At 40.5% G+C, this 26,825-nt stretch overlaps 1 protein-coding gene across 2 annotated transcripts; it reads left to right on the top strand.

Moving 5' to 3' along the window:
* The first annotated feature begins 812 nt into the window (after positions 1-812).
* Positions 813-26,324, top strand: aurka (aurora kinase A). 2 transcript variants are annotated; one of them, XM_052031551.1, is made up of 9 exons: positions 813-884; positions 3,412-3,474; positions 3,993-4,305; positions 14,334-14,385; positions 18,546-18,737; positions 20,686-20,824; positions 23,981-24,129; positions 25,316-25,490; positions 26,131-26,324. In XM_052031551.1, the coding sequence occupies exons 2-9, from the start codon at positions 3,427-3,429 to the stop codon at positions 26,317-26,319; spliced, it is 1,257 nt and encodes a 418-aa protein (XP_051887511.1). In that variant the 5' UTR covers positions 813-884; positions 3,412-3,426; the 3' UTR covers positions 26,320-26,324. The 2 variants fall into 2 exon arrangements, with proteins under 2 accessions (XP_051887511.1, XP_051887512.1); XM_052031552.1 differs by having other exon boundaries at positions 846-1,230.
* Positions 26,325-26,825: the final 501 nt, after the last annotated feature.

The raw sequence follows: 26,825 nt of genomic DNA on the forward strand, positions 1-26,825 counted from the left end.
TTCTCATTTTGAAGGTGCTTGTTTGAAATTGTGCATGCTGTACCTTCCTTTGAGATTTTAAAACCAAAGCCTGATATAAATCTTGCTAAAGAACATTTCTATCGGCCAGTGGTAAGAAGGCATACATTTAGGAGAAAGGAAGGAAGGTTAGTCTGGCCTCCTAGAAAACAAAATAGGTGAAACAAAATCCATTGCAGCATTAGAAGAGAAACAAATAAATACGATACTGGAGAAAGCACGATAAAATTAAGTGGTTATCGAAACAGAAAATGCTGTAAACACTAAACACGTTAGGCATCATCAGTGGAAAGAGAAACAGAGTTCAGATCATAGGCTTGCTCAGTGTTTCCAGCATTTTTCGTGTTTAGTAATTAGGAGGAAAGCTCATTCCAATAGAAGCGCGGGCAGGTTGGCCTTCTGCGGCAGCTGATATACAGTTTCTAGGCTTCAGCTGCCTGTATTTCCTGGTACCTTGTACTTTCGAGTTTCCTTTCTGTATGAAAAACGCCCATTGTTTAAAATTTGGGCAACGTGCAATCTAACAGGGAAACTCGTGGGACCACCTTTAGACCCGGCGTTACTTTGACTAGCACGTTAAACCATACTCCATTCATCTCCACGGGCCACAAAACCAAATATCATCATTTGGAATTGCAGTAGCGCTCGGAGAAATAGACACGTCACGTGGTCTGAAGCGAGCTTGCTAACGTATAGGCCTGCGTGTATGCGTAGTGCGTTCGTTGCAGGAGCAGCCAATAGAAGGTGGGAAAAGCGGCGGCGCCGTCCAATGGGAGTGCGAGGATTGTTAAATGGTTTAAAGTGCGGCGGATTTGAATTTAAACGGCAGCGGAGCGGTGGCTGGGTGGTTTGTGCGTTGATGGTCGGTAAGTGGCCGGGCTTCGAGGCGATGCGATCTGGGCCCGAGTTTGAGGCAGTGCCGCCGCGCTGCCTGGAGGAGGCTGCGTGCCCCACAGCGGTGGGCTGGAGCTCTTGCCGCTTCTGCTCCCGTCGGGCTCCCCGCTTACCCTGGGCCGCCTTCGGCCTGCTGGCCCCTCGGCTTTGGGTGCATTCACCGGGCCCGGACTGCGGCCGGGAGACGCCGCGCAACTGTGGCCACCGGACCTTTCTCCCTCGCTGGGTGCTGTTCCATACCGGCCCCCTCAGCCCGTACTTGAACCGCCCGCTTGTCTTTTATTAGTCAGACGTTGAGGCCACTGTCTGGATCAGAGGGTATGTGCCATCAGGAAAGGATGGACAAACTTGGGTTGTTATCTCTGGAGCGGCGGAGGCTGGGGGGGAGATCTGATAGAGGTTTATTAGATTGAGAGATATAGATAGAATAGACAACTGGTATCTTTTTCCTTAGAGTTGAAATGTCTAATACCAGAGGATATGCATTTAAGGGGAGGGTGTGGGGTGGGGTTAAGTTCAAAGGAGATGTGTGGGACAAGTTTTTTAAACAGTGGTGGGTGCCTGGAATGTGCTGCTGGGATGGTAGTGGAAGCAAATATGATAGAGGAGTTTAAGAGGCTCTTGGATAGGTACATAAATGTGCAGCGAATGGAGGGATGTGGACATTAGGCAGAAGGGGTTAGTTAATTGTTTAATTAGTTGTGAACATTGTGGGCTGAGGGTCCTGTTCTACATCCACTTCAACACTTCACATCCATCAACACTTTAAGGTGTTCAGATTCCCTCTAGTGTTAAGGCTGGATTGCCAGGCAGCATCACCTCTTCCAAAATGAAGGTCTTGACATGATACCTCAACTGTCCATTTCCCTCCATTGGTGCTGCCTGTCCCTCTGAGTTCCTCCAGCTTTTTATGTTGCCTCTTCCAAACACTGTTGTCTCACCTAGAAACAGTTTGGTGCCATCCATCTGAGGAGGACCAGTGATTGTGAACAGCTTTACTTTGTAGTTTTATTTTTTTTCTGTGGTCTTTGTAGGTGAATCGCCTACATTCCTAGCTGGTTATTTCAGGCCAGAATTGTCATCTGGGCTATTTTGTACATAAAATGGTTATTCTTTCCTGGACCTTGTGTTATGCATCTTCAAAAGCCATCATTGTCTGCAAACATTGCTGAATGAAATGTGTCCTTTTCCAATATTATTCAGCACCCCTTTCAATTGGCTGGACCATCCCAAGTAAAATTGGTCACTAGCAATAGTTTGCACTTCAATCCCTCTAGATTTGTCCCCACATGTTCATTGGCAATATTCTTTGGCATTTATTTGTCCTACAGTATACTACACTGGCTGACATATTTGTAATTGCAATTCGTTGCATGGAACTTCTAGCTTCTGTGAAACTAGATTTCAAGGGCCTGCTGAAGAATGAATGCATTTTAATTGGCTTTATTACCTTGTCACCTTTTTTGAAATTCCAACTCATTGGATCAGTGGTTAGTAGGATTTAACATCCATTTGCTTGACATGTCATGTGTGCCATTGTTTTGTGGGCATGCTGATTCAATACTGGCTTTGTCCTATATAAATTTAAGAATACAAAAGCCATTGAGCTGCCTTTGGATATCTTAAAGCCCATTAGTTTATCACACACTCCTCCACAAGATGACCTGCAATTTTTTTTGTTTCCTCCAGTTCAAGAGGGTTGGGTACGAATTTAATGGTACCATGTCAGTAGATCATTCCAAAAGCATAGCCAATTAACATCTTTAAAATCTCATGTTACCTTTGATTTGTCTTAAATCCATTCATTGTTTGCACTCTATCAATGGAAACTGCCTGTTTATTTACTATATCTTTCATGATCTTTAAACACTTTATTCAGATCTTAGTATTAGGAATTTAGCAAAATTTAGTGCATATTGGCACTTGAAATGACATGTTTCATAATTTTGGTATTTTGTTTTGATTTTTTTTTTTGAAGATGCTAGTTCTGGATTGTCCAGAAATTAGTTGGAGCAAAAGAACTGACAATGTTGCTAGTTGATTTGATAATGAGATTTACCACCACTGACATCATCCCACTGGTAGACTAGTGGAGTTTTCTATCCTTCACTGCTGCTGAATTCTCCTTATTCTTGCTGCTTCCTGCTTTTCAAAGCTTTTTCAAGAAAGTCCTCTTTTGACTGGAAGTAACTTGGGAAATTTTATAATGTTGCAAGTGTATGCATTCATGTTGGATTAATTTAATAGAAAACACTTCATTTTGCTAGTATGTTCCACAAACTAATGGTTTTGATTCTTTCCATGGGGCACTGATGACAGTGTGATCTTGCCCATTCATACTTTTTGTGAGCTCCATATATTTTGCGTTTCTATTGAGAGTTTGGCACATTTGGGGAAAGTAAATCTGTCTATTACTTGTAATCAAATTAAACTTGTAAGCTGCTTGTGTTGAGAGTTGAAAATTCCTTTTCTTCAATATGATAATTCTAATTTTTGCAGGATTTTTGATTACAAATGGAGAAGAAGCTAGCCACACAAGGAGGACAAGCTGGTGCTGGAAAGGTGTTTTTTTTTTAAACAAGTTGCATTAATAAACCAGTGTGCTAGACCATTCAAATAATATCCTTCCCTGGTACCTTGGCCAACAGAACACACTACTGGATTGAAGTGTATGGTAGTGCTTTGGCACTCTTCAGTTGAGATTAACTTGAAGATTTAATCTAATGGTTTTCTACTAGGTGAAGATTTTTTTGCATTTTGGGATGCAGTAATAGCCATGGCAGCTTCCATATTATATCTTCCTGATGTGAGATCGCACCTGCATTGTTTGATGCATGGTCACCATTTTGCACACCATTTTTGAAAACTTAAGCTAACTTTTGAAATTTCTGATTTGAAAAATTGAGTAAAAATAAATCTGTGAAGAGATCTCTACTTGGGATTTTTCTAAACACCATTACGTGAAATTATTTTTGGCTAAAGGTACTTGAGCAAAGGGAATGGTATTTGGTGAATGAAGTAGAGGTTGTGACAATTGCTTGTGCATCAGTGTTTTCATTGAGAATGATTTATTTTGAAAGATGGCAGCCTTGGATGGTGCAAAGCGTGTCCTGGAATCTCAGCGAAATTTACAGAATCAGCCACCCTCGAGGAACTTGCCAGCTCAACAAGTGGCACCTATTTGTAATGTGGGCCAGCAGCGTGCACCTCTTCAAGCACGGGTTTTGACTGCCAATTCTGTTCCAAACAAGAGCCAGGTGCCAGCTGATCAAGTAAAACAGACAATGCCAGTACCTCCACATTTGAAGCAGGCTGGCCAAAAAGTTGTTCAGCAAACTTGTGAACCTGCTAGAAATCCAACCACCACGCAGCCTGCTGAGGTTCCAAATGATGGTAAGATACTTGTGCAAATTTAGAATAGTAGAATAAGATACTGAATATTTTAATTATATTGTATTACAATTTTCTTTTTAGATACTTATCCAGATGAGCACTTTAAGCTCTTTAAAACTAATTCATTCTCCAACTTTTTTTTTAGTTAGATCTGTGGTGTTCTCACAAATTGATGTGTAATGTGACCTCAAGTTTTTTTTGCAAGTGTAGGTTAGCAAATCTCTACCTTTTGAGTGCAATGAGTCTATTTTCAGTAGGTTTGGCTAAGAAAAATTAAGAAATAGTACTAAAACTTTTGAAGACTGTGGTGCAATGTCATATTGTTCTTTTGAAAGTGCGGGGTAAAAAAAGATGCAGGAAATTGCACAACGGATCTGGCACACGATGGGCTGAATGGTCTCCTATGCTGCAATATTGTTGCCAAGCCATCTGCATTAGAGTATCTGCTGGAAAAATCAGTGCTACGAATAGTTACTAAAAATTACAGTCCTACATTCTTTAAACCAGGTAGTAAATGTTGTATAAAAAAAGAAAGTAGGCCATTCTTGCAATCTAATGTTGCTGGTAAGAGCAAAATCACTTGGAATAACTGCCAAATTGAACATTGGTTCCCAAATGTTTGGGTTATTGACTTGGGATATATATATGTGTGTGTGTCACATGTACATTGGAACATGGTGAAATATCTTTTTGCATTGCTAAGAATGTGCCGGGGGCAGCTCGCAAGTGTCGCCACTCTTCTGCGCCAACATAGCATGCCACAGCTCCTACCCTGTATGTCTTTGGAATGTGGGAGGAAACTGGAGCACCCAGAGGAAACTCCCATAGACATGGGAAGAATGTGCAAACTCCTTACAGGCAGCAGTGCGAATTGAACCCGGGTCGCTGGTGCTGTAATAGCATTACGCTAACTGCTATGCTACCGTGCCGCTGATATGAGTGTTTTGTTTTAATCTCTGATGTCCAAGGCAAATGTCAGCAAGGACAAGGAAGGAAAGAAGGGTACTGGTATTGATTAGAGAATATTAGGGCTGGAGAGCAGATGATGCAGCTGTTACTATCCCAATTTGCATTTGAATAATCAAGGGTAGAGAGTGAAGAGCCTCTAAAATGTGTCCAGTGTAATTTTCTAGAGTAGTATATTTCTGGTCCAACAAGGAAAGACACTTTGGATCTGGTCGTGAGTAATGAGGAGTCGAGTGCATCATGTTTCGGGGCATAATAATGAAATTTAGGTTGGCTATTTTTGTTTTAAAAATACAGCAATCCAAAGTAAAAATGAACTGGAGGAACACAAGTTTCAATGGGATGAGTGTGGATATGACCCAAGTATGTTTGGACCAACGCAAAATACTGGAGGAACTTGGGTCAGGCAGCATCTATGGAGGGAAATAAACAGTCGACGTTTCAGGTTGAGACTCTTCATCAGGACTGGAAAGGAAGAGGGCAGAAGCCAGAATGAAAAGGTCGGGGGAGGGGGAGAATCACAAGCTGGCAGGTGATAGGTGAGTCCAGGTGAGGGGGTGGTAGGTAGGTGGGGAGGGAGGATGAGAGGGCGTGATGTAAGAAGTTGAGGTGATAGGTGGAGAAAAGTCTGAAGGAGGAGGAATCCAGTAGAAGAGGACAGTAGACCATGGAATAAAAGGAAGGAGGTGGGGAATAGATGGGCAGGTGATGAGGACGGGGGAGGGAGAAGAGAAGGGGTGAGGGGGCCACAGGAATGAGGGAAACAAAAGGGGGGGAGAAAAAGGTGGTTACCAGAAGTTAGAGAAATCAATGCTGAGGCTGTCAGTTTGGAGATTACCAAGGTGGAATATGAGATGTTGCTCCTCCAACCTGTGTCTGGCCTCAACGTGGCAGTAGAGGAGGCTGTGGATAGACACCAGCATGGGAGCGAATGGAGCAAAGGCGCTCGATGAAGCGCTCACCCAATCTGTGTTGGGTTTCACTGATGTTAGAGGAGTCGCACCAGGGAACACCAATGGCAATAAATGACATCCTTGGAGCGCTAGCCTCACCTGGGAAAAGGAACTGTCTGGTGCCCTGAAATGGTGGGTGGAGGGAGGAGGTGTAAGGACAGGTGTAACACTTCGCACAGTTGCAGGGATGAGTGCCGGGAGGGTTATCAGTGGGGAGGGACAAGTGGAGAAGGAGTCACGGAAGGGGTGACCCCTGCATAAAGTGGAGGGGGTGGGGAGGAGGGGAAAATGTGCCTGGTGGTGGGATCCCATTGGAGGTGGCAGAAGTTGCAGAGAATGATGTGTTGGGTGGTAGGTGAGGGTAAGGGGAACCCTGTCCTTGGTATGGTGGGGGGGGGGGGAGGGCAGATGTATGGGAAATGGAGGAGATGTGGGTGAGGACTGCATTGATGGTGGTGGAAGGGAAACCCTGTTTATTGGAGAAAGAAAAGGACATCTTGGATGTCCTGGAATGGAAAGCCTCATCATGGGAACAGATGAGGTGGAGGAACTGGGAGGAGGAGATGGCATCCTTGCAAGTGATGGTATACTCTGGGAGTCAGTGGGTTTATGAAAGATGTTGGTAGATAATCTCCATCCAGAGATGGAGACAGATCAAGAAAGGAGAGAGGTGTTGGAGATCAACCAGTAAATCTGAGGACAGGGTGGAAGTTGGAGGCAGAGTTGATGAAATTAACGAGCTCAGCACTAGTGCAGGAAGCAGCCCCAATGCAGTCGTCAATGTAGCATAGAAATATTTGGGAACATTACTGGTGTAGGCTTGGAACATGGACTGTTTTGTGTAGCTGGTGAAAAGGCAGGCATGCCTGGGGCCCCTGCCCATGCCTACACCTTTAGTTTGGAGAAAGTGGGAGGAGACAAGAGAAGTTGAGTAAGTACCAGTTCAGCCAGATGGAGAAGGGTGGCAGTGGAAGGGAACTGAGTCTGTTGTCAAGAAGTGGAGAACCTTAAGGCCCCCACGATGGGGGATGGAAGTGTACAGGGGCTCTATGTTCATAGTGAAAATGAGATGGTCAGGGCTGGAGAACTGCAAGTTGTTGAAGTGATGGAGAGCATGTGAAGTGTCATGGATGTTGGTGGAAAGGTACTGGACTAAGGGGGACAAAATGGAGTCAGGATGAGGACATGAGTTCAGTGGGACAGGAGCAGGCAGGGACAATGGGCCTACTGGGGTAGTTGGGTTTGTGCATATTGAGTAGGAGGTAGAAATGGGCAGTGCAGGTAGGGGAACTGATGTTGGAGGCAATGGAGGGGAGATCTCCAGAGGTGATGAAGTTGGTGATGGTGCAGGATGATGCTCCTTGGTGGGGTCCAGCTTGAGGAATAAGTAAGAGGTGTCTGAGGCTTAACATCTGGCCTCGGCAAGGTAAAGGTTGGCGTGCCAGACAACAGCACTGCCCTTGTCTGCAGGTCTGATGGTAAGATTAGGATTAGTACGGAGAGAGTGCAGGGCAGTGCATTCAAAGGGTGAGGTTGGAATAGGTGAGGGGAGTGGTGCAGTTGAGATAGTTAATGTCCTGTTGGCAGTTAGATGAAAAGATCCAGAGTGGGCAGAAGGCCAGGACAAGGTGTCCAAGAGGAGGAAGAGGGTTTAAGAAGGGAGAGGGGTTCATCAGTGAGGGGTGGGGAATCCTTGCCAAAGAAGTAGGCCAGGAGACAGGAAAAAAGAGCTCAGCATCATGGCAGGCATGGAACTTGTTGAGCTGCGGACTCAAGGGGACAAAGGTAAGGCCCCTGCTAAGGACAGAACATTCTGCCTCGGGAAATTTGGACGGTATTGAAGACAGACAGGGATTGGAGCTGGGGTCAGGAGAGGGTAGAGGGGTCAGGGAACTTGGGGTGGGAGGAAGATGGTGGCTCAGGAGTGAAGGGGGGGGAAATGAGGGGCAAGAGGGGGCCTGAGACCAGGGGTGGGTGAGAGGAGCAGTAGGACCCAGCAGCTGTGAGAGAGGTCTTGGCCCGGAGGCAGCTGGGGCTGAGGTTGAAACTGGAGGTGGCCTTTTCTCCTCTGCCACCCCCCCCCCCCCGCCACCCTCATGACCTGCCCATCTATTCCCTACCACTTTCTCTTTATTCCATGACCTACTGTCCTCTCCTACTGGGTTCTTCTTTCTTCAGCCCTTTGTCTCTTCTACCTATCACCTCTCAGCTTCTTGCATCACTCCCTTTCATCCTCTTCTCTCTGCAAACCACCCCCTCCCCCCCCCCCCCCCCCCCCGACACCTGCCTTTCCACTCTCACCTGGACTCGCCTATCACCTGACAGCCTGTGCTCCTCCCCTTTTCTGATCTTTTTATTCTGGCTTCTGCCTTCTTCCTTTCCAGTCCTGATGAAGGGTTTTGACCCGAAACGTCGACTGTTTATTTCCCTCCATAGATGCTGCCTGACCCACTGAGTTCCTCCAGTGTTTTGTGTATTGCTCCAGATTCCAGTGTCTACAGAATCTCTTGTCTCAAGTTTGGACCAATCCTTGACAGGCACAGCTGTAGCAGAATGTTAGGCTGTCTTCATTGATAGATCAGGTACAGTCGAGGCTTATTCACATGAGGGGCAAAGGAAGAACATCAAAACATACGTCACTAGATAGTGACAGAGGACAAAAAAACCTCTGACAAGTCGAATGGCAAATACCAATAAGAATCAAGCAAATTGCAAAAAAGGAAAGTGAAAAGTTAAATGAAGCAAAGGGTATGTGAGAAGATTTGCTGCCTACATAAATGGGAATGGATGGTGGCACATATTAGTTGGTCCAAAAAAGGACACATCCAGCAACTGCAGGATTCTCAGTTTAATCTTAATGATGGAGAAGCTTTCAGAAGTTGGGGCAGAATAGCTGATTGGAGGAAAATGAATTAAAGGGGAAAATTGCATTCATTATAAATTTTATCAAATTTGTTAAAGGATAGGAATAATAAGGGTAATGAAGTTGATCGTCATGATGTACGTGAACTTCTAGAATGCTTTTGATAATGTGCTATGTAACACATTTATCAAGTGAAGCTGAAGCACTTGGCATAAAGAACATTGGCATGGGTATGAACTTGGTTAAGTAACAGACAAGATGACTATGAATGGCTTTGAGTTGTAGGAGATGGATAGTGTATTCTCCAGCAGTCAGTGTTGGGGCTTTCCCCTTTTACCTTGATCCATTAATTTAAACTTGGAGGGAGGAGAAATGAAGTGGAGCCATTTTTCTAAATGTGTGACTGGTGCAAAACTTGGCAAGACTGTGAAGAGGACAGTAATAGCAGGATTTAAACAGGCTGGTAGAATGTGGAGAGACATGGCAGATGAAGTTGGAGCATGGTGACTTGTTGCAAGCTGCTCTCTACAGATCTACTCAATACCCTTACTATAATCATTACATAGTGCAGTTTACATTGAGTAATAAATTGACCTGTATGATTGGTATGCAAGACAAGTCTTTCACTGTAGAAGTGGCAATAATAAACCAATAGAGTTCAATGTGAAGAGATGAGTTGATACATTTTAATGGGAAGAATGAGGAAAGGCAATATATAATGCTAAATGGGGTGCAGGAGCAGAGTATCCTGACAGTGGTAGGGCAAGTTGAGAAAGTGATTTAATGAGCAAACGTGATTCTGGATTTTATCAAGAGGCCTAGTGTAAAAGCAGGAAGTATACTGAGTAAATTTAAAAACTAATCTGACCTTCCTTAGGAAAAGGATATGAAGGAATTTCGAGAGGGTTCAGAAAATATTTGAGGAATTTTTAGGCTGAAGGCTACAGTTGCAAGGATAGGTGGGAAAGCTTTGGATAAGACTGAGGGTTGCTTGAGAAGAGAACCAGTGCAGATATGATGGGCCAAATAGCTAATTGAAGTTAAAAGTAAACTCCAAGTTTGGAGTTACTTGGATCAGGTAATAAGGATAACTGACTTTTATCCCAGATGAAGTGAAGGGTTGGTAGATAATTTGGTTTGCAAAAATTGGGTAATTTCTTGGACAGCTTGGTAGAGCAGCTTATTAAATTGTTGGTTAATTAAGTTTAAATTCTCCATCTGCCTCGGTAGGATTTGAATTTGTCCTAATTATTAGCCCATACTTTTGCATTACTAGTTCAGTAATTTAACCACTTTGCTGTCAGTTGTGCAATTTCTCAAAGTCATAATGTACCCCGTACACAACAAGGTTTTATAATTTGCACTACAAGGGACTTTTCTGGAAATTAGTGTTGCACGACGATGTGTTTGGTAAACCACGTGGTTGGGAAGCCATTGTTTCGAGTATGAATAATGTTTGGTAAAGTTTCAGTTATGTCCTATGCAAAAAGCTAAAATGTACTTGTCAGTGATGTAGTTGCAAATTCACCTTCAAGTCAGCTGTTCCAAAGCTGGTTTTTGTATTAGTGCTGTAGTTTATGCCCTGTGAAGAAAGTTTTATTTTGTTGAGCTGGATACAGGTAGCAAAAACTGGTCATGGCATCAGTTTAATCAGGAATGTCATTTAACAGCTTTCTGTTACATAACTAAAATGAAATAGATTTTTGCCTTTCTCATCAGGTTATCATTAACTTTGCATTTTAAGTTTGTTTAACTTTTGTGATATCAATCCTTTGTGGTGGGTTGAGATCACAAAGCACTAAGCAAATTGAATGGTGTTGATGTTACAAAATTGGGTCCCTCAGCCCCATGAGCTCTCTGTCGTTCAGTCAGATGCTGGCTGATCAGAATGTAATCTCAACCTCTTTCACATCCTTGTGAAGAATCTATCTACCTCTGCCTTCAAACTTTTCAGACTCCACTTCCATCACCTATTGAGGAAGATGACTCTGAAGAAAATATTTTCTCATTTGTCTTACTGGGTGACCTTTTTAAAACAGTGACTCCCAGTTTTCCCACAGCTCCCCACTTCTAACCTCTCAAAAATCTCACCCTGAATGCCAACGCACACTTCAAGGCCCAACAACTCTGTGGGTAACCAAGGTATTGGTGGATGATCTACGGAACCTCAATTTAACAAGTCTTAAAGTCTTGCTAAAGTTGAGGAACAACTTTTGACATTTTGGATCTGCCTGGCAATGAAGAGGTAGTGTCCTGAGGTAGATGGAATTTGCACTCTTTTCAAAGTGTTTTGGTGACAAGGTGAAGGTAGGTCAGCATCTTTCCCATGGTGGATGCAAAGGAAATCTCCCTGTAGTTTAGTCAGATTTGACATCTTTTATAGATGGTTGCAATGATTGCATCCTTGATTATGGAGAATGTTCTGTTTATCACAGAATTGAAGAATCTGGAGCTGTGACAGGAATTAGGGGGATCTTGATCAATTAGCTAAGTGAGACAAAGAATGGCAAATTGAGTTTAATTCAGATAATTATCAAGTGTTGCAATTTGGGAGACAAATCAGGATAGACTTTCACAGTGAATGGTCAAGCCTTGGGTAGTGTTGTGGAACAGGGACCTAGAAGTGCAAGAACATGGTTCCCTGAAAGTGGCATCACAGGTAGACTCAGTGTTGAAAATGTCTTTTGGCACATCTGCCTTCATCAGTTTGAGTTTGAGCATGGAAGTTAGGATGTTATGTTGCATTTGTACAAGCTGCTGGTGAGGCTGCATTTGAATATTTTGTTCAGTTTTGGTCACCCTGCTATAAGAATTGTCATTAGGCTGGAAAGAGTACAAAAAAATTTATGGGGTTGTTGCCATGCCTTGAGGGATTGAGTTGGAGGTTGACCTTATTGTAGCAGAGGAGATTGAGGGGTGATCTTCAAGGGGTATAAATCATGAGGGGCATAGATGGGATGAAGACAGTCTGATTCCCAAGGTTGGGGAATCAAGAACTAGAGGGCAGAGGTTTAAGGTGAGAGGGGAGAGACTTAATTGGAACCTGAGGGGTAACTTTTCACCCAGAGTGTGGTCAGTATATGGAATGAGCTGCTAGAGGAAGTGGTTGAGGCAGGTACATTAACAAGATTTAAAAGGCATTTAGGCAGGTACATGGATAGGAAAGGTTTAGAGAGATGTGGGCAAATAGAATAGCTTAAATGGGCATCTTGGTTGGCTTGGGCTGAAGGGCCTGTTTCTGTTCTGTATGATCCTGATGTCTTGCTTCCTACAACAATAAATGTCTGCAGGCTTAATTGATTTTCATTTGTTAAATGGTCTACTTCAATCCAGTGGTTGGTGGATTACCATTGGAAATCCTCTGGGGATTAAGGGACTCTTCTGATGTTGTGGACTTGAGGTTGAGGAGAAGTTTGTTATACAGCTTTCAATGCTGATAGATTGCATAGTCATCCCTGAAGAGCAGGGAGCCATTATTCAATTGGAGGAAGTTTTTCTGGTGGGCTCCATAGGTTGTCCTGATGGTAAGAATATTGTAGCATATTGTAGTGATCCACGTAGCCCTGAGTGTTGTGCAGTCTCCATCCACCAATTGTTTTATGTGCAGCTGATTTGCTGGACTTCCACCAGCTGGTGGTATACTGTTGACTTTCATCAGGTTAGTGGATATCAGTTTAATAAATTTCTAAATTGCATCTGCCACATTTGGATGCTTCCTTGAATAAGGAGATCATACTGCTGTACATGCTCTGTCTAGCCTTTCCTGTAACTGAAGCATAACCCCACCACTGCCACATGGGTATTTCATTTCCTCAAACAGTAACACAAACTTTCCTGTGCACTTGCTGTTCCTGCATACTAACCTTTAATGAATCCTGCATTAGGACACCCAGATCTCTCCATCTTGATCATCATTTCGTTCATTTTTCTAGCCAAGTAGTTTTAAATTTTCCTGCATATACTCCATTTCATAACTGCACTGTGTAATGAATTGACCTGTATGATCAGTTTGTAAGACAAGCTTTTCACTGTACCTTGGTACAAGTGACAATAATAAACCAATACCAATTTGCCAGATGTCTGTCCTTTCCCTTAAGTTCCCTGTAGGCCCTTTGATATCCAGTAACTTGTTCAAACGGGATTTCCCTTTCACAAACCTGTGCTGACTTTGCTTGATTACATTTGTTTTTCCCTCTAGGTGCTTGGCTGTTCTTTAATAATGGATTCAAACTTTGTTTCCTCATGCCAGATGTTAAGCTAACTAACCTCTAGTTTTCTGCTAACAAAGCCAGTTAACATCTGAAACAGGCTATCTGGGAATTGATCTTTCATAGCAATTTATGTAGCCCATTCCCAATGTTCCTGTGATTGGAAAAGGAAATGTATAAATTTTTCTTCAATCTCTTGGAATGTATACTGAATATAACCTTGCAGCAATGCAAACTTAAACAGGCTGTTGGGTCCAATCGAGTGTCTTGACTGAGGCAGTATTTTGCCTTGCAGCTGTCAGGTAATACCATTGCTTTATTTATGCATTTTAGTCATAATTTTCTAGATTTTAAAAAAGTATCTTTTTAATCTCCCATGAAGTACTTGGCAGAAGTGGAGGAAAGTGCCAGGAATTTGGATCCTCATAGGTCCAATGATCTTGGGTGAGAAACTTTCCTATTTTGAAAAATGACATCTGTTCCATAAATACTTAGAAAAATGTGAATTCTTGTAGGAAGCAATGTGCTTGATATTTTGGTGTTAGCTGGAATATTTTCTGGTCTGACAATTGGATCCCATTTTTTTTTATTTCCAAATCCTTGAACCTAGAAAATTAGTCACTTTAGATCTGCTGGAGTGGAAAACATTTTAAAAAAAGTCAGTATTAATACAAAAGCAAAATACTGTAGATGTTGGAAACTAATTAAATACTTGGGCCAGGCAACAGTGCAGGTTAAAGTAGTTCCAGTGATTGAACTTTCATCTAACTATAATTGTGCCAATGGTTGAACCATGCATTAACAATGCCTATTTTTGGTGAAAACTGGGATTGTGAATTTGATTTGAGCTGTACTTGCATTAACATGCCAAGTGTATGTGAAGGGTGAATTTTGCTGAATATTTGAATGTGTAGGGATACAAATGAATGCAAAGTCTAGGTTAATTGAGTTGTGGAAAGAAAGTAAACAATCTAAATACTATTCCTATAGATTTTTTTAGTAAGTGCCTTCTCATTGATATATTTTCTTTTTAAATAGGAAAAACTGCAAAGAAATCAGTGGATTGCCAAAATGCAAGTGAAAAGAAAAAGTGAGTTCTAAATACAACCTCATGTCTCCATTCATAATGCCCTTTGATCATCTTTCTGTAAATCAACTCTACTCTCATTCACAGCTACCACCTTGGCCGTGTGATTTCAGCCAATCTGTCTTGCCACCTTGTAAGTCGTGTCTAATGCGATATCTCCCCTGAGTAGTAAGGGGTGGTTGAAGAGTAATACCTTCTCCCTCCCTCCTTCCCTGCAGCCTGCCAACCAATGCCATTTTATAGAGCACTTCCAAATTCTTGTACTCTAGCCTTGATACTTCAGTCTCAAATCTTTATTGCCAAAAGTGAAGAGTCCCAGCTGCAACAATTTCCTGATGCCTTTGCCCTTCCAAATCTTGGGTGCTACTGTGGTAATGGTCCTCATTTCCACTTTGCTTCCAAGGGATCTAGTCTTGAATGTTTATGGAAGGCAGTTGGATCAGCCATTGCTTACTGGATCTATTTGAACTGCATAGTGTTCAGTTCTCCTGGGGCCAAAACTGTTAGCTTTTGCAGGATCATCCTGTTTTCTCTTAAACTGTAAGTCTTTTGAATCCTCTTTCCATTTGTCATTGTAACCTTTGCCTCCAGGTGCAGGCAGTTTGTGCACTGCTGCTTCTGCTCATTTCCATTTGAACATTTAGACACCACCTTTTTGAACAGTTGAATGACCTCCACTCTACCTTGGGCATGCATTGCAGATCCTAAGCCCTTTATTGAGAATAATTTCTCCTATCTGTTCACATTACTAAGGTCCTTCATCCTGGGAATCATTTGGTAACCCTATTCAGTGACTTCTCTTCTAAAGTGTGGTGAATTGGATGTAGTACTCCAGCTGTTGCCATGCAAATATGTTTCACTCTTTGCTCTTGTATTCTAGTGTACTTTTCACAAAACAAAAAAAAAAGCAGGAAAAACTCCAAGTCAGGCAGCATCTATAGAAAGAGAAACAATGGGACTACTTTAGAACAGTACCTTAAGTTTGTTTCTTATTCTTCCAATGAAAATGTAGCACTTGCCATTTCTGTTAAGTTTAACACCTATCCATTCATTCCACTAGCTTGTGCATAATCTTGAAGTCTATTACTACCTTCCCTACACTTGTGCCTCTAGTTTGTCATCTATAAATTTGGAAATTGTGCTTTATATGGCCAAGTCCAGCCACAATATATATTCATAATGTATAGTCAGAAAAACAGTTATGGTGTATGTTCCTGGGGTACTCCACTCTATAGTGCCCTCCAGCCTAAAATATCGTTTGCACCCACTGCCTCCTGTTACTTTCCCAATTTTCTAGCCATGCTGCAGCGGCACCTTTTTATTCCATGACCTTCTCCAATTAACTATTTTTGCCTTGCAATGGTGTCTACTGTTTTCATTGATTCTAAATCATGTAATATCTAAATCAGTCTTAGATATTTCTCCCACTGACAGTGGAGGGGCAGTGGTGAGGCAGGTGGTGTTGCAATCTCAGACCGAGAAACCTGCCTACGTGGAGGTTGTATGATCTCCGTGATTGAGTTTTGCCAGGTGCTCCAGCTTCCTCCCACATCACAAGGATTTAGTTGGTAGATTAATTGACGACTGTACATTGCCTCTGGTGGGTGATAGTTGGGGGTAGGAGAAGATCATGAGAATAGGTTACAGGGAAATGGGTGGGTGAATAGGATTGATGGGCCAAGTGGCCTCATGTTGGTAAGAAATGAGATGCTTGATTTAGCTCACTTCTCTGATTCAAGTTTGCTATCTTTCTTATTGAGCTTTAAGTATATTGATCAGAGTTCTTGTTATCATGTTTCAGAAACTTGTTCCTTGCTTTGACCCTTATTATTACTGCCAAAATCTATATTTGAATAGTCTGAGTTCTTTATTGCTACTCTTTGGCTTTTGTGCTTCTCCACAATATCTATAGTATCTTAGAATTATGGAAGACAATTGTCCCAGTAATTTAATTTAGGCACACTTTATTCCAGGACCACATGTCAATATCTAGACCAGCTAGTTTTGCCTATAATCATACAGGTCCTCCCCAGCTTATGAATATCTGACTTGTGTACAACCTAGTGTTTGGGAGACTGGTGCTTCGGGTTTGTCTGCTACTGCAGGCATCTTCTGCCACCAAGAATTTGTTCTTGGCTGCATTTCCAACTTGTAAACTGTTCTGGTTACGAACAGTTTGCAGGAGTGGAACCCTGCTGTAACCTGGGAATGACTATCATCACTGTCCCTTCAATTCATCAGTTACTTAATAATTATTTCTGCCTTTTGTTACTTTGGGTTAATTGTTCAGTGTGTTTCTGACTTCCTTCACTCTTGCATAATAATTCTGAAAATTGTCCATTTTTTTGAACTTGTGTGGAATCCTTTTTACCCATTTCCTTCCCCAACTCTGACTAATTTGGCAATGTCGTGGTCTGTTATTCTCCAAAATGTCATCTCTGCAGTTTTCTTGTCAATATTCCTCCAGTTCTGTGGGCACTGTAATCCTCTAATTCCAATTATTCCATCATTTGCAGCTATTCCTTCAGCTGCTGGACCCTGAGCACTGAAATTTCCTGCACAAGCTTTTAGATCCAAGTTTCCCCCTCCCTTTTCCTGGCTATGTTCCTCCTTTTCCTGTAAAGAAATGCATGGACAGCTGAAAAGGTAAAGCACAGCACAATTAAAAGCAAGCTTAGATAACCAGGGGGAGAAACCCCTTCTTCAAGGTATCAATGATGGAGATGAATCATTCTGGTTGTAAGAATTCTATTTAAGGGGTTCTCAAGGGCAAAAATCTGGTACACAAATGCTTAAACTATAGTATGAAACTTAATGTGGAAAAGGGGTTCTTTATTTTCCAACTAAAGAGAACACATTGAAGTGGTGAATAGCAAGCAGCTAGGTGTCCAAAGAGCTTTGATGTCCACGTGGTGTCATGGATAGAAAATTATATTGACAAATGGAATGTTGATTTTTGTATTTAGAGGACTAGAATACAAAAGAGTAGAAACTTATGGCTGGATAAGCCTTGGTTAGGCCACTCAGGGAGTACTGAAGTTCTGGGCATTCCAATGTGGAAACAGCATAATATAAAATTAATAAGTGATGAATCAAGCAGGAACTATTTGCACTAGTGTGGTATTCTGAAATTTAATTGGTTAAGGTTGAGCCAAGTTAGTAAGAGCATGAAGAAATGGGTGAAAAGTATTCTGTGCAAGTACAGAAATAGGTGATTTTTCAGAATTGAGATTGTGTAGAATTAAAGCACATACAAAACAATTAACCCAAAGTAACAAAACATGTAAATGAATATTAAGTAGCTGGTGAATTGAAGTGGGCAATTCTGCTTGGAGTTTTACAATTGGGGCATGTCTAAAAATCTGCACCCAGCTCTTTCCATTTGACAACGTTTGGATCTTTTCTGTAAATGACAATGTAGAAATTAATGTTAATTCTAAGTTAGATTAATGGATTTGAGGTTAATCAAGTTTTGGTTATTTAGTGTTCCTTGATCAAACTTCAAGGCTTCTGTGAATCACTCCTGTCTGTTAAAGGTACACTTCAAGTTCTATGTGGGGTTGGTATCTAATGTATTCGGTTGATAAATTTCAACTAATGTGTACTGGTATTTGGGCTGTGATTTAGAAGGGCTTCGGTATTTTTAACGTTTTCAAAGTATTTAGGAAAGCTTAGACTTCTAACTTTGCTGATGGTTTGCTAAAATTGAAAACTAGTAAATTTTGATAATGTAGAGGAATTGGACTTGGTTTGGCCTATCAATTTTAACAATGTTAAAAAGGAGAATTAATATTTTTTGGCTTCCTTAATGTTATTGGTGAACTGTAAATCAGTGGAGTGCATGTAATGGTACATTCTCCTGACATGCACATAGTTTAATAATACCTCCCATCCTGGACCAGGTGTTTGAAATGGGATTGTATTTGTGCGAGTGAGAATATTGTACAAAGATGGATGCTACTGTTAATGAAGGCATGGATGTTTTATTCAATGATCCCTTGGTTTTATTATACTTTTTTGATATTTTTAACACTTCTCAGGTATGTGGATACTCAGTAGATTGGGCATCCAGTTTCTGAAATGGTAAAATTGATGCTCAGTAATATAGTTTAAAGCAATTTTACATAATTCCAATGTATGAGCAATCATACTTTTGTTTTTAGAAAACAGTGGTGCTTGGATGACTTTGAAATTGGTCGTCCACTTGGAAAAGGTAAATTTGGAAACGTGTACTTAGCCCGTGAACGACAGTCCAGATTTATCTTGGCATTAAAAGTGCTTTTCAAATCTCAACTTGAGAAAGCTGCTGTGGAACACCAACTCAGAAGAGAAGTGGAAATTCAATCACATCTCAGGTACATGATTTGTTGTAAACAACTGTGCACTAACATGTCTAGGTGTTTTGTCATATTTTTCTTTGCAAAAATCCACAGGTGCCACTTAGTTATTCCATGGAATTTTTCTGCCAAGAAATCATTTAATGAACTTCCTATCCTTAAAAATTGGTAGCATACTTCTGTCTTCAAGTGAATGAAAAATCTTCAACTTGTATTTGGATGTTTATTTGTCAAATTTTGATCTTGGAGCTTTATTCCTGACAATTTTTTTTACTGATGGGAAAATCAAGAATGCATTTTAAATGAGTGTCAGGCAAAGGGATTTTTTGGTTCTAGTGAATTTTCCCCTTTGTCACTGTTCATAGTCCTTGGTATTCAGTTGTGCTCATTTCCAATGTAATTTCCTAATAACCAAACAACTGCCATTAATGGGAGTCTCCTCGGAGTTCCCCAAAATTTGAACTAGTCTACTTATTTGATACAGCTCTACAGGAAGAGGTTTCCTTTACTCTTGAAAGTAATAATACTTAAATATTTCCTTGTAATCTCTAGTCAACAACCAATTAAAAATGGTAATGTGCATTGTTACCAATAATGATCCAGAGCAGTAATCAAGTGTATGTGATATTACCTGCTGTTCATAGTAATCTACTGTAACAAGTTGTGTCCAAGTTCTGTTCTGCTAGTCTGTACATTAGAGGAATCATTCACTTCTGTACCAGCTTCTGCATATTCAGAAACATTCTTGTGTGTAATGCAACACCCTGTGGTTAAATAGAGTACTGCAATGTTAATCATCAGAGATCAGGGTATTGGTAGTTGCAGGCTGAAGATTTTTATAAATTCCTGGACCTAAAGCACCAGAAGTCATAAGTGTAAGCCTTGTCATGTATTTATTGTGATTTAGAGTACATCTGAATTTCCAGTGCAATTTGAGAATGAAATCCAGTGCACAGCAACATCTACATGTTAAGACTGGTTTGTCTCTTTTTAATCTTGTTTCTTGGCTAAGCTATTACTTGCTAGGGTATTATCGTGTCCCTTCAACTGTTCATGGTGAGCAGTGTGAACTAGAATGAACATGCAAGACAAGCATTATGTTCCAGTTTTAAGCTATCTCCTTGACTGGCATGGAGGAGGTACCTTGCATGCTATTGCTTTGGTTTGAATGGATCAGTTACCACGTGTAGAACTTTGATACCTTTTGCTAATACTGGTTACCAACAGTCTTCAACTGAAAGTTTGCACAGTTATTGCTGTCTCATTCTGTGCAGTTTCTCAAATACATCCATTTCTCCCAGTTAAATCAATAACTGGTAGTGACCATGGTGCTGTGGTTCATTTCCTTTGATTTATTTAGAAATGAGTGAAAATGATGAGAATCCCTGGTGGTTTGAGTAACAGAGATGATCATTTTGTGTGATTGGCAAAAGTACACAAGTATCACTCCAAAATTCATTTGATAGGCATGTTTATGATCTATTGAGTTACTGGATGTCTTCCATTGGTTGCTATTTTTTCACAGCTATATTTCTAAACTGATTTTTAAAATTTGCCATTTTCGAAGTGGACAACTTCAGTTCAAAATGAAAATCTGGTGTGCAAAACTGCATTTCCTTAGAAGCTGGGGTTTTAGAAAGTACAGGAACAGGCCCTTCAGCCCACCATGTCTGTGCCAACCATGATACCAACTTGAATCCCGTTTACCTGCACATTGTCCATATCCTTCTATCTACCTGTCATATCTGCTACCACCTCCCCAGTAGTGTTCCAAACACCTACCGTTATTTTAAAAAAAAATTCCCCCTCATCTTAAAGCTATGCCCTTTAGCATTTTGACATTTCTACCCTGGGAAAAATACTATCTCCCCAGTCTGTTATTTTATAATTTTATATTCTTCTCAGGCTGCCCCTTGCCCTCGACTTAACATTTTCAATAATGTTGATAAATGTTTTCTTCCTTCAGGCATCCCAATATTTTAAGGCTATTTGGTTACTTCCATGATGCTTCCAGAGTTTATTTGATCTTGGAGTATGCTCCTCGTGGTGAACTTTACAAAGAGCTGCAGAAATGCGGAAAGTTTGATGATGGACGAAGTGCCACGGTATGAGATGACTACTTGTCTTTGAGCAATTTTCTATTACACTCAGTTGTACAGCTTGGAAATAGGACCTTTGTCCAACTCATTCATGCTAACCAAGGTGCCTTCCTGAGCCAGTCCTGTTTGCCTGTATTGGGGCTAAAATCACTCTAATCCTTTCCTATCCATGAAACTGGCCACATGTTTTTTAAATATTGTAGTTGTACCCGTCTCTTTCACTTCTTCTGGCAGCTCATTTAGAAACCTTCCACTCTTGGGAGGGGGGTGTGGTTGGTGGAGGGAAAGGAGAGAGAAGCTTACCTCTTGGGGTCCCCTTCTCTCCTTCAACCTATGTCCTCTAGTTTCAGACTCCCCTGCCCTGGGAAAAAGACTGATGTCCACCTTATCTCCTTATGATTTTATTAACCTTGAGTTGCCCCTGATTTTCTTTCTCCAGGAAAAACAGTGCTAGCCTATCCAGTCTCTTTGTAACCCAAACCCTCTAATCCTGGCAATGTTCCTGCTGAATCTCTTCTGCACCCTCTACCTTAGTCATATGCTTCCTATAGTATGGTGACCAGAACTACACACTCACTGATTTCAGTCTCACTAATGTCTTGTACAGCTGTTGTATGATGCCCCAAGAGTTGCCTTCAAACAAAACATTGATTACAAGTATGCCATATGCCTTCACCACCTTGTCTGTGTCATCCCTTACAGGCAACTATGCACTGGTACCTCTGGTTTTTGGTGTGGGGAAATTGTGTGTCAAAACTGAGTTCTTTTGGAAGAGGTAACGAAAAAGATTTAGGAAGCCATAGTGGTAGTCATTGTCTTATGTAGACTTGAGCAAGGCCCTTGGCATGAGGGTATGGTAGACTGCTTTAGAAGATTAGATTACATGGGATCCAGGGCGACCCAGCCAATTGGATACAAAATCGACTAGGAAGGAGATGGGGTGATAATGGAGGGTTGTTATTCAGACTGCAGACTGGTGACTAGTGGTGTCCCTAGTGGGATTGGTGCTGGGTCCACCGTTTGTCATCTATATTAACAATTTGGGTGATGTTGCTTACATGGTGAAGTTTATGGATGACCCCAAAATTGGAGTAATGGACAGTGAAGAAGGATATCCAAGATTACAACAAGGTCGATGAACTGGGGGAGTTGGCCAAGGAATAGCAAATGGAATTTAACTTGGCACAATCAAACTTCATCTTTGGTATGGTACCAAGTGGCTTGATTTGGAAACTTGCAATACGCTGAAGGTTTTAAAAGCTCATTCTTGTGGCACGTTACTAGTTAAAGTATGCTTAAAAATGAAGTGTGATTAGATTTTTGTCTGGAAGTAGAATATTTCATCTTCAAAACATGTCATGGCAGAAGTTGCTCTGCTTTGAATAGTCACTAGTTACTGGTAGTGTTTGTTTTGCTAATATGATATGCCTTCAATAGGGGTAAAAGGTGGGGAATGTGGTAGTAACAGGGATTGGATTGGCTATAGTTTTCAACTATTAGCAGCCTTAAAGTAGGAGTGGTTTAGGCACATTCTTGGTATTTCCTACGAAAAGGGGACAAAAAACGAGAGCTCCCTGGGAGTCGTGGCAGAAAAACTGGCCAGTGTTAAATCAATTTGCTTCTCGCCTGATTCTCTACTTTTAAGGATGAAAATAGAGGATTAGATAATTGAAAATGTTGTAACCTTTTTATTCTGAGGGGGAAGTAGAGGGAGAATAAATCCAGCAGCTACAAGCCAGATGGTTTATTTAACCTTTTTATAAAGTTTTTGGAAAAAGACAAAGATATGTCACTTGGGCAAGTTTGGGTTAATAACAAAGATTTTTAACCTGTAAGTACTTTTGATGCAACAGGATTCATAGATTATGGTGTGAAAGGTGCTTGAAGTGTCAAATAACAGCTTTTTCATGAAGATTAAATGACCTGCAATGAGAGATTGGATTGATGGAAAATATAAAAACATGAAACATTGATATAGGTGTAGGCTATTTGGCCCCTTTGGCCTGTTCTGCCACTCCTCAACCAGGGGAAAACATCTTTCCTCTATCTCCTTCAAGCCCTCGTTTGAATTTTGTACACTCCCATGAAGTTGCCCTTTGTTCTAAACTTGAGCAAACAGCAATTTTCACTGCAATCCCTTTATAGCAATCTCTTCTGTGTACAATATTGGGCTGCTTTGCCCAATACACCAGAGCCTTGTATAATTGCAAGTAGTAAATCCTCTTGCAATAAAGGCTACCATACCATTTGCCTCCCTAATTGCCTGATACTGTGCATATTAACTTTCAGTCATCTATGTACGGGATGGTTTTGGAGTGGACTATTCCTGGACTATTGCTTTTCTTGGTGTGTATTAACAATGGGCAATTTTAAATATGAAAATCAGTACTAGAGTATGATAGTGTTGGATTGAGGGCATAGGCTAGTGGCATGGGAGTTTAAATGGTAGACAAAGTTAACAGTATGTAAAGTGGTACATTTTGTTAAGAATGAAGTAGTACAAAGGATGCTATTCTTAAAGAGTACAAGGGCAGAGATCTATGTGGATAAATCCCCTCAAGGCAGGGTGTACTGTGTGTGTATATATATTATAGAAAGCACTTATGGGGTATATGGCTTTGTTAATTAAGTACAGAGTACAAAATTGAGTATTATAAGCCTTTACCATATCTAATCAGTCAAAGCTAGAGCATTTCTAGCTAGAGTACTTCAGGAAGAATATGAAAGCCTTTGAGAGGTAACAAAATATTTATTGAAATAGTTTGAGTTGGGGAAGTTGTGGGGAAACAAAGCTGGGATTGGTCGTCTTTAGGTAACTCTAATACAGGAAATGAAGATTGTTTCCATTAAAGGAAACTAGAGCTAGACATTTTAGGGCTTACTCTTTTTTGGCCAAAATCTTGCATCAGATGCTCTGAGGGGTTATGGTTTTGCACTCTGTACTGCCTTTCTAGCATTTCCTGTTGTGGATTTAGACCTGTCCAACATCTGTTTTTTTAATAAAGCCTTATCAATATTCAGGAAAAGGTTGAAAGTTTTAGTTGCAGTGAACCAAGTCCTTTATCTTTGTTCTTGATTTGTTCAAATAACCACTTTTAAATATTTACTTTGTACTGCTGGGTTAATAATTTGGGATTTTATTGATTTTTTTTTTCCTTGCAGTATATGTCTGAGCTGGCTGATGCCCTTGTATATTGCCATTCAAAGAAGGTGATTCATAGGGACATTAAGCCAGAAAATTTGCTGCTCGGAGCAAATGGAGAACTGAAGATTGCAGATTTTGGATGGTCTGTGCATGCTCCAGCATCTAGGTGCGATATTATATTAAATGAATTGAAATCAGAAACTTCTGTTTAATTTGGTTTTTGAACTGCCTAATCTTTCCCAAGGAAACCTGAAAAATCTAAAACGAAAGCAAATGTTATTGTTTAGTCCATTGTGTGCTTGATTTTCATATAGTATTTATGGAGTTTCTCCAACTTTAACTTCATAAATGCATCAAAGGATAATATACCCAACTGTTAATGGCTTCCAACAATGAATGTTGAATTCTTTATATTGAGTTTTCTTTGAGTTATTATTCTGGTTTGGAGCTTGTGTATGCTTCAGTTAACTTCCAAATGCCTGCTGGTGCTGTTTAATGTTCTAATATGGCTTGACCTTCTGTTTATGCCAGCCATGTTTGTTGGACAAATTCAATTTCCTCTTTTTCCCATGGCCCCAGTAGACCTCCTTATCCAGATACTTTATAGAATGTGGTAACAGTTATTACAATCACTGTCCTTCTAGACTGTGTTTATATCAATCAAATTCTATCAATTATTTTAAATCTGTTCCATAATTATTGACATCCTTCTCAAGGGAAATGTTCAATTACTCTCATCCTATATGTAGTTTTCAGTTTCAGTTCATTGATCTAGATAATGTTTTAAAGTCCCTACATTGATGTTTCATACCTTGAATGATCCATGCTATCAATTGTTTCAGTTGATGGCTTTCTCCCCATAATTTCCAAAGCTGTTCTTGTGTGACAGATTTCCATAGCTACAATTGCCTTGGCTAATCAGTGGTTTAGTCAAGGATGCTTTGTGTCAATGGTGCCTTGAATCAAACAAATGCCACCTGCTATGCTGCCATTGTGCATGCACCATTTTGTTCAAGTATTGGACCAGTTTAACTTGCACAGTATTGTGCATTTTTTATTGAATCTGCTTCATATGCTACATAATCAAATTTAGCAGGAAGCGAAGAAAAATGGAAAATTCTTTACAAAGCCCTTTGGTTCTTGTATAAATGCCTCCAGGTTAGATTTTTGAAAGCAAAATTATTTTCTTTGAATTATTGTTCTATTTTGTGATTTGAGCCAAATGAGAAATGTACTTTTTTGCTGTAGTTATTTTCATCCTTTTGGTCGAAACCTGCAGTATAGAAAGTTAACTGGCTAAAAATTAATGCACATTGGTCTAAAATACAACTTTTTAAATTTCCTACTTTTAGGAGAGCAACATTGTGTGGTACCTTGGACTATCTGCCACCAGAGATGATTGAAGGAAAAATGCATGATGAGAATGTTGACCTTTGGAGCCTTGGTGTTCTGTGCTATGAATTTTTAGTAGGCCGTCCTCCATTTGAAGCAGCGGATCGTCAAGAAACCTTTTGGAGAATTTCTAAAGTAAGTAAATTGGACAAGCTTTGCAGGGACCAGATGTCCTCTAAGTGCTTTAATCCCTGTTTGGTTTTCAGATGGGATTCTTTCATATCCAGTTTGAGCATAAGTGGGATTACTGATTAGAGTCAATGACAATGATTTTATTTCAGTTGTGGAATTTAGTAGTTTCAGTCCAATCATTGATAACTTGTGCTTTGATTTCACTTCACATGTTACAATTCACCTTCAGCCTATATCTCAATATTTAGCTTGTTAGTTCAATGGGTGATTGTACACTTTTTGCAAATTGAGGGATTGAATCAGAAACTTAACCTCAGCCAGACTGGTAAATGTCTTGCTATTTCAGGACTAGGAAGGGGGAAAGTTTGGCATGTTGATTTGTTTGTAATACTCCAATTCTAGTATTTGCTGTTTTTGTTTCCTGTATGTATTCAAGCCTAAATAGCAAGTTTTAAGTGCAATATGCTCATTTGAGCTACTAATGAACTGTCATATTGAAATAACAATTTAGGATTTTGGAAGGTGGTTAAAGGAAGAATTTATTGGCAAAATGTGTTTGCTGGAGAAAATTTGGAACTGTCTAAATGCTGCAGGAATATTTTGTATTGCTTTACAAAGATTACTAATAATAATATCTTTTCAGGTTGACCTTAAGTTTCCATCCTTCGTAACAGAGGGGGCAAAGGATCTAATCAGTAGATTGCTTAAACACAACCCCAATCAACGGCTAGCACTGAAAGAAGTACTTGAACATTCATGGGTGGTTAAAAATTCCACTAAACCAGCCACTCATAAAAAGGAGCCTTTGCCTTCATCTAATCCCAATCCTTAAACCAGAAAGGTATGGTGGGGGGGGAATGCTGGTTTTGGGACTTTGCAGTGCAATAACCATTCTTCTGACTGCCTGCAGCAACTATTTTGTCTGATTTGGAATGCTGGAATATTGCCATTACTGCTTCAACAGACATCTTGGGCTTGTAGAGAATTGGTGAATTTCTTAATTTGTCCCTTTTTTAATCATTTAAAATCTGGGATGATGTAGAATTCCCTTCAACCCCACTATTACTGGTGGTTGTTAACCTTTAATAAAGACTTTGTACAGCATTCACTCAATTTACTGCAAATACTTCCACCAGTGAATGAAATTAACTCCAAATTGTAACTGAATCCTAAAAAAGAGATTGCTGTTCAAAAGGTGTAATATTGCATCGCTTCTGATTTGTAAAGCCTGTGAGCTTAAACTCATTAGAATTCAACTCCTGAATTAATTTTGACTTGGACTAGTTAAGATGTGGAAATCTGTGTTGCTGATGTATGGTGAACTTGGGTGTTTCACTA

Source organism: Pristis pectinata, chromosome 16, assembly GCF_009764475.1.
Source record: "Pristis pectinata isolate sPriPec2 chromosome 16, sPriPec2.1.pri, whole genome shotgun sequence".
Lineage (NCBI taxonomy): Eukaryota > Metazoa > Chordata > Chondrichthyes > Rhinopristiformes > Pristidae > Pristis > Pristis pectinata.

Excerpts from the sequence above, each read along its gene's own strand:
- aurka (XM_052031551.1), top strand. The coding sequence starts at position 3,427 with ATGGAGAAGAAGCTAGCCACACAAGGAGGACAAGCTGGTGCTGGAAAG. Across the intron at positions 4,306-14,333 it reads TGCTGAGGTTCCAAATGATG|GAAAAACTGCAAAGAAATCA; the intron begins GTAAGATACTTG and ends CTTTTTAAATAG. Across the intron at positions 20,825-23,980 it reads ATGATGGACGAAGTGCCACG|TATATGTCTGAGCTGGCTGA; the intron begins GTATGAGATGAC and ends TTTTCCTTGCAG.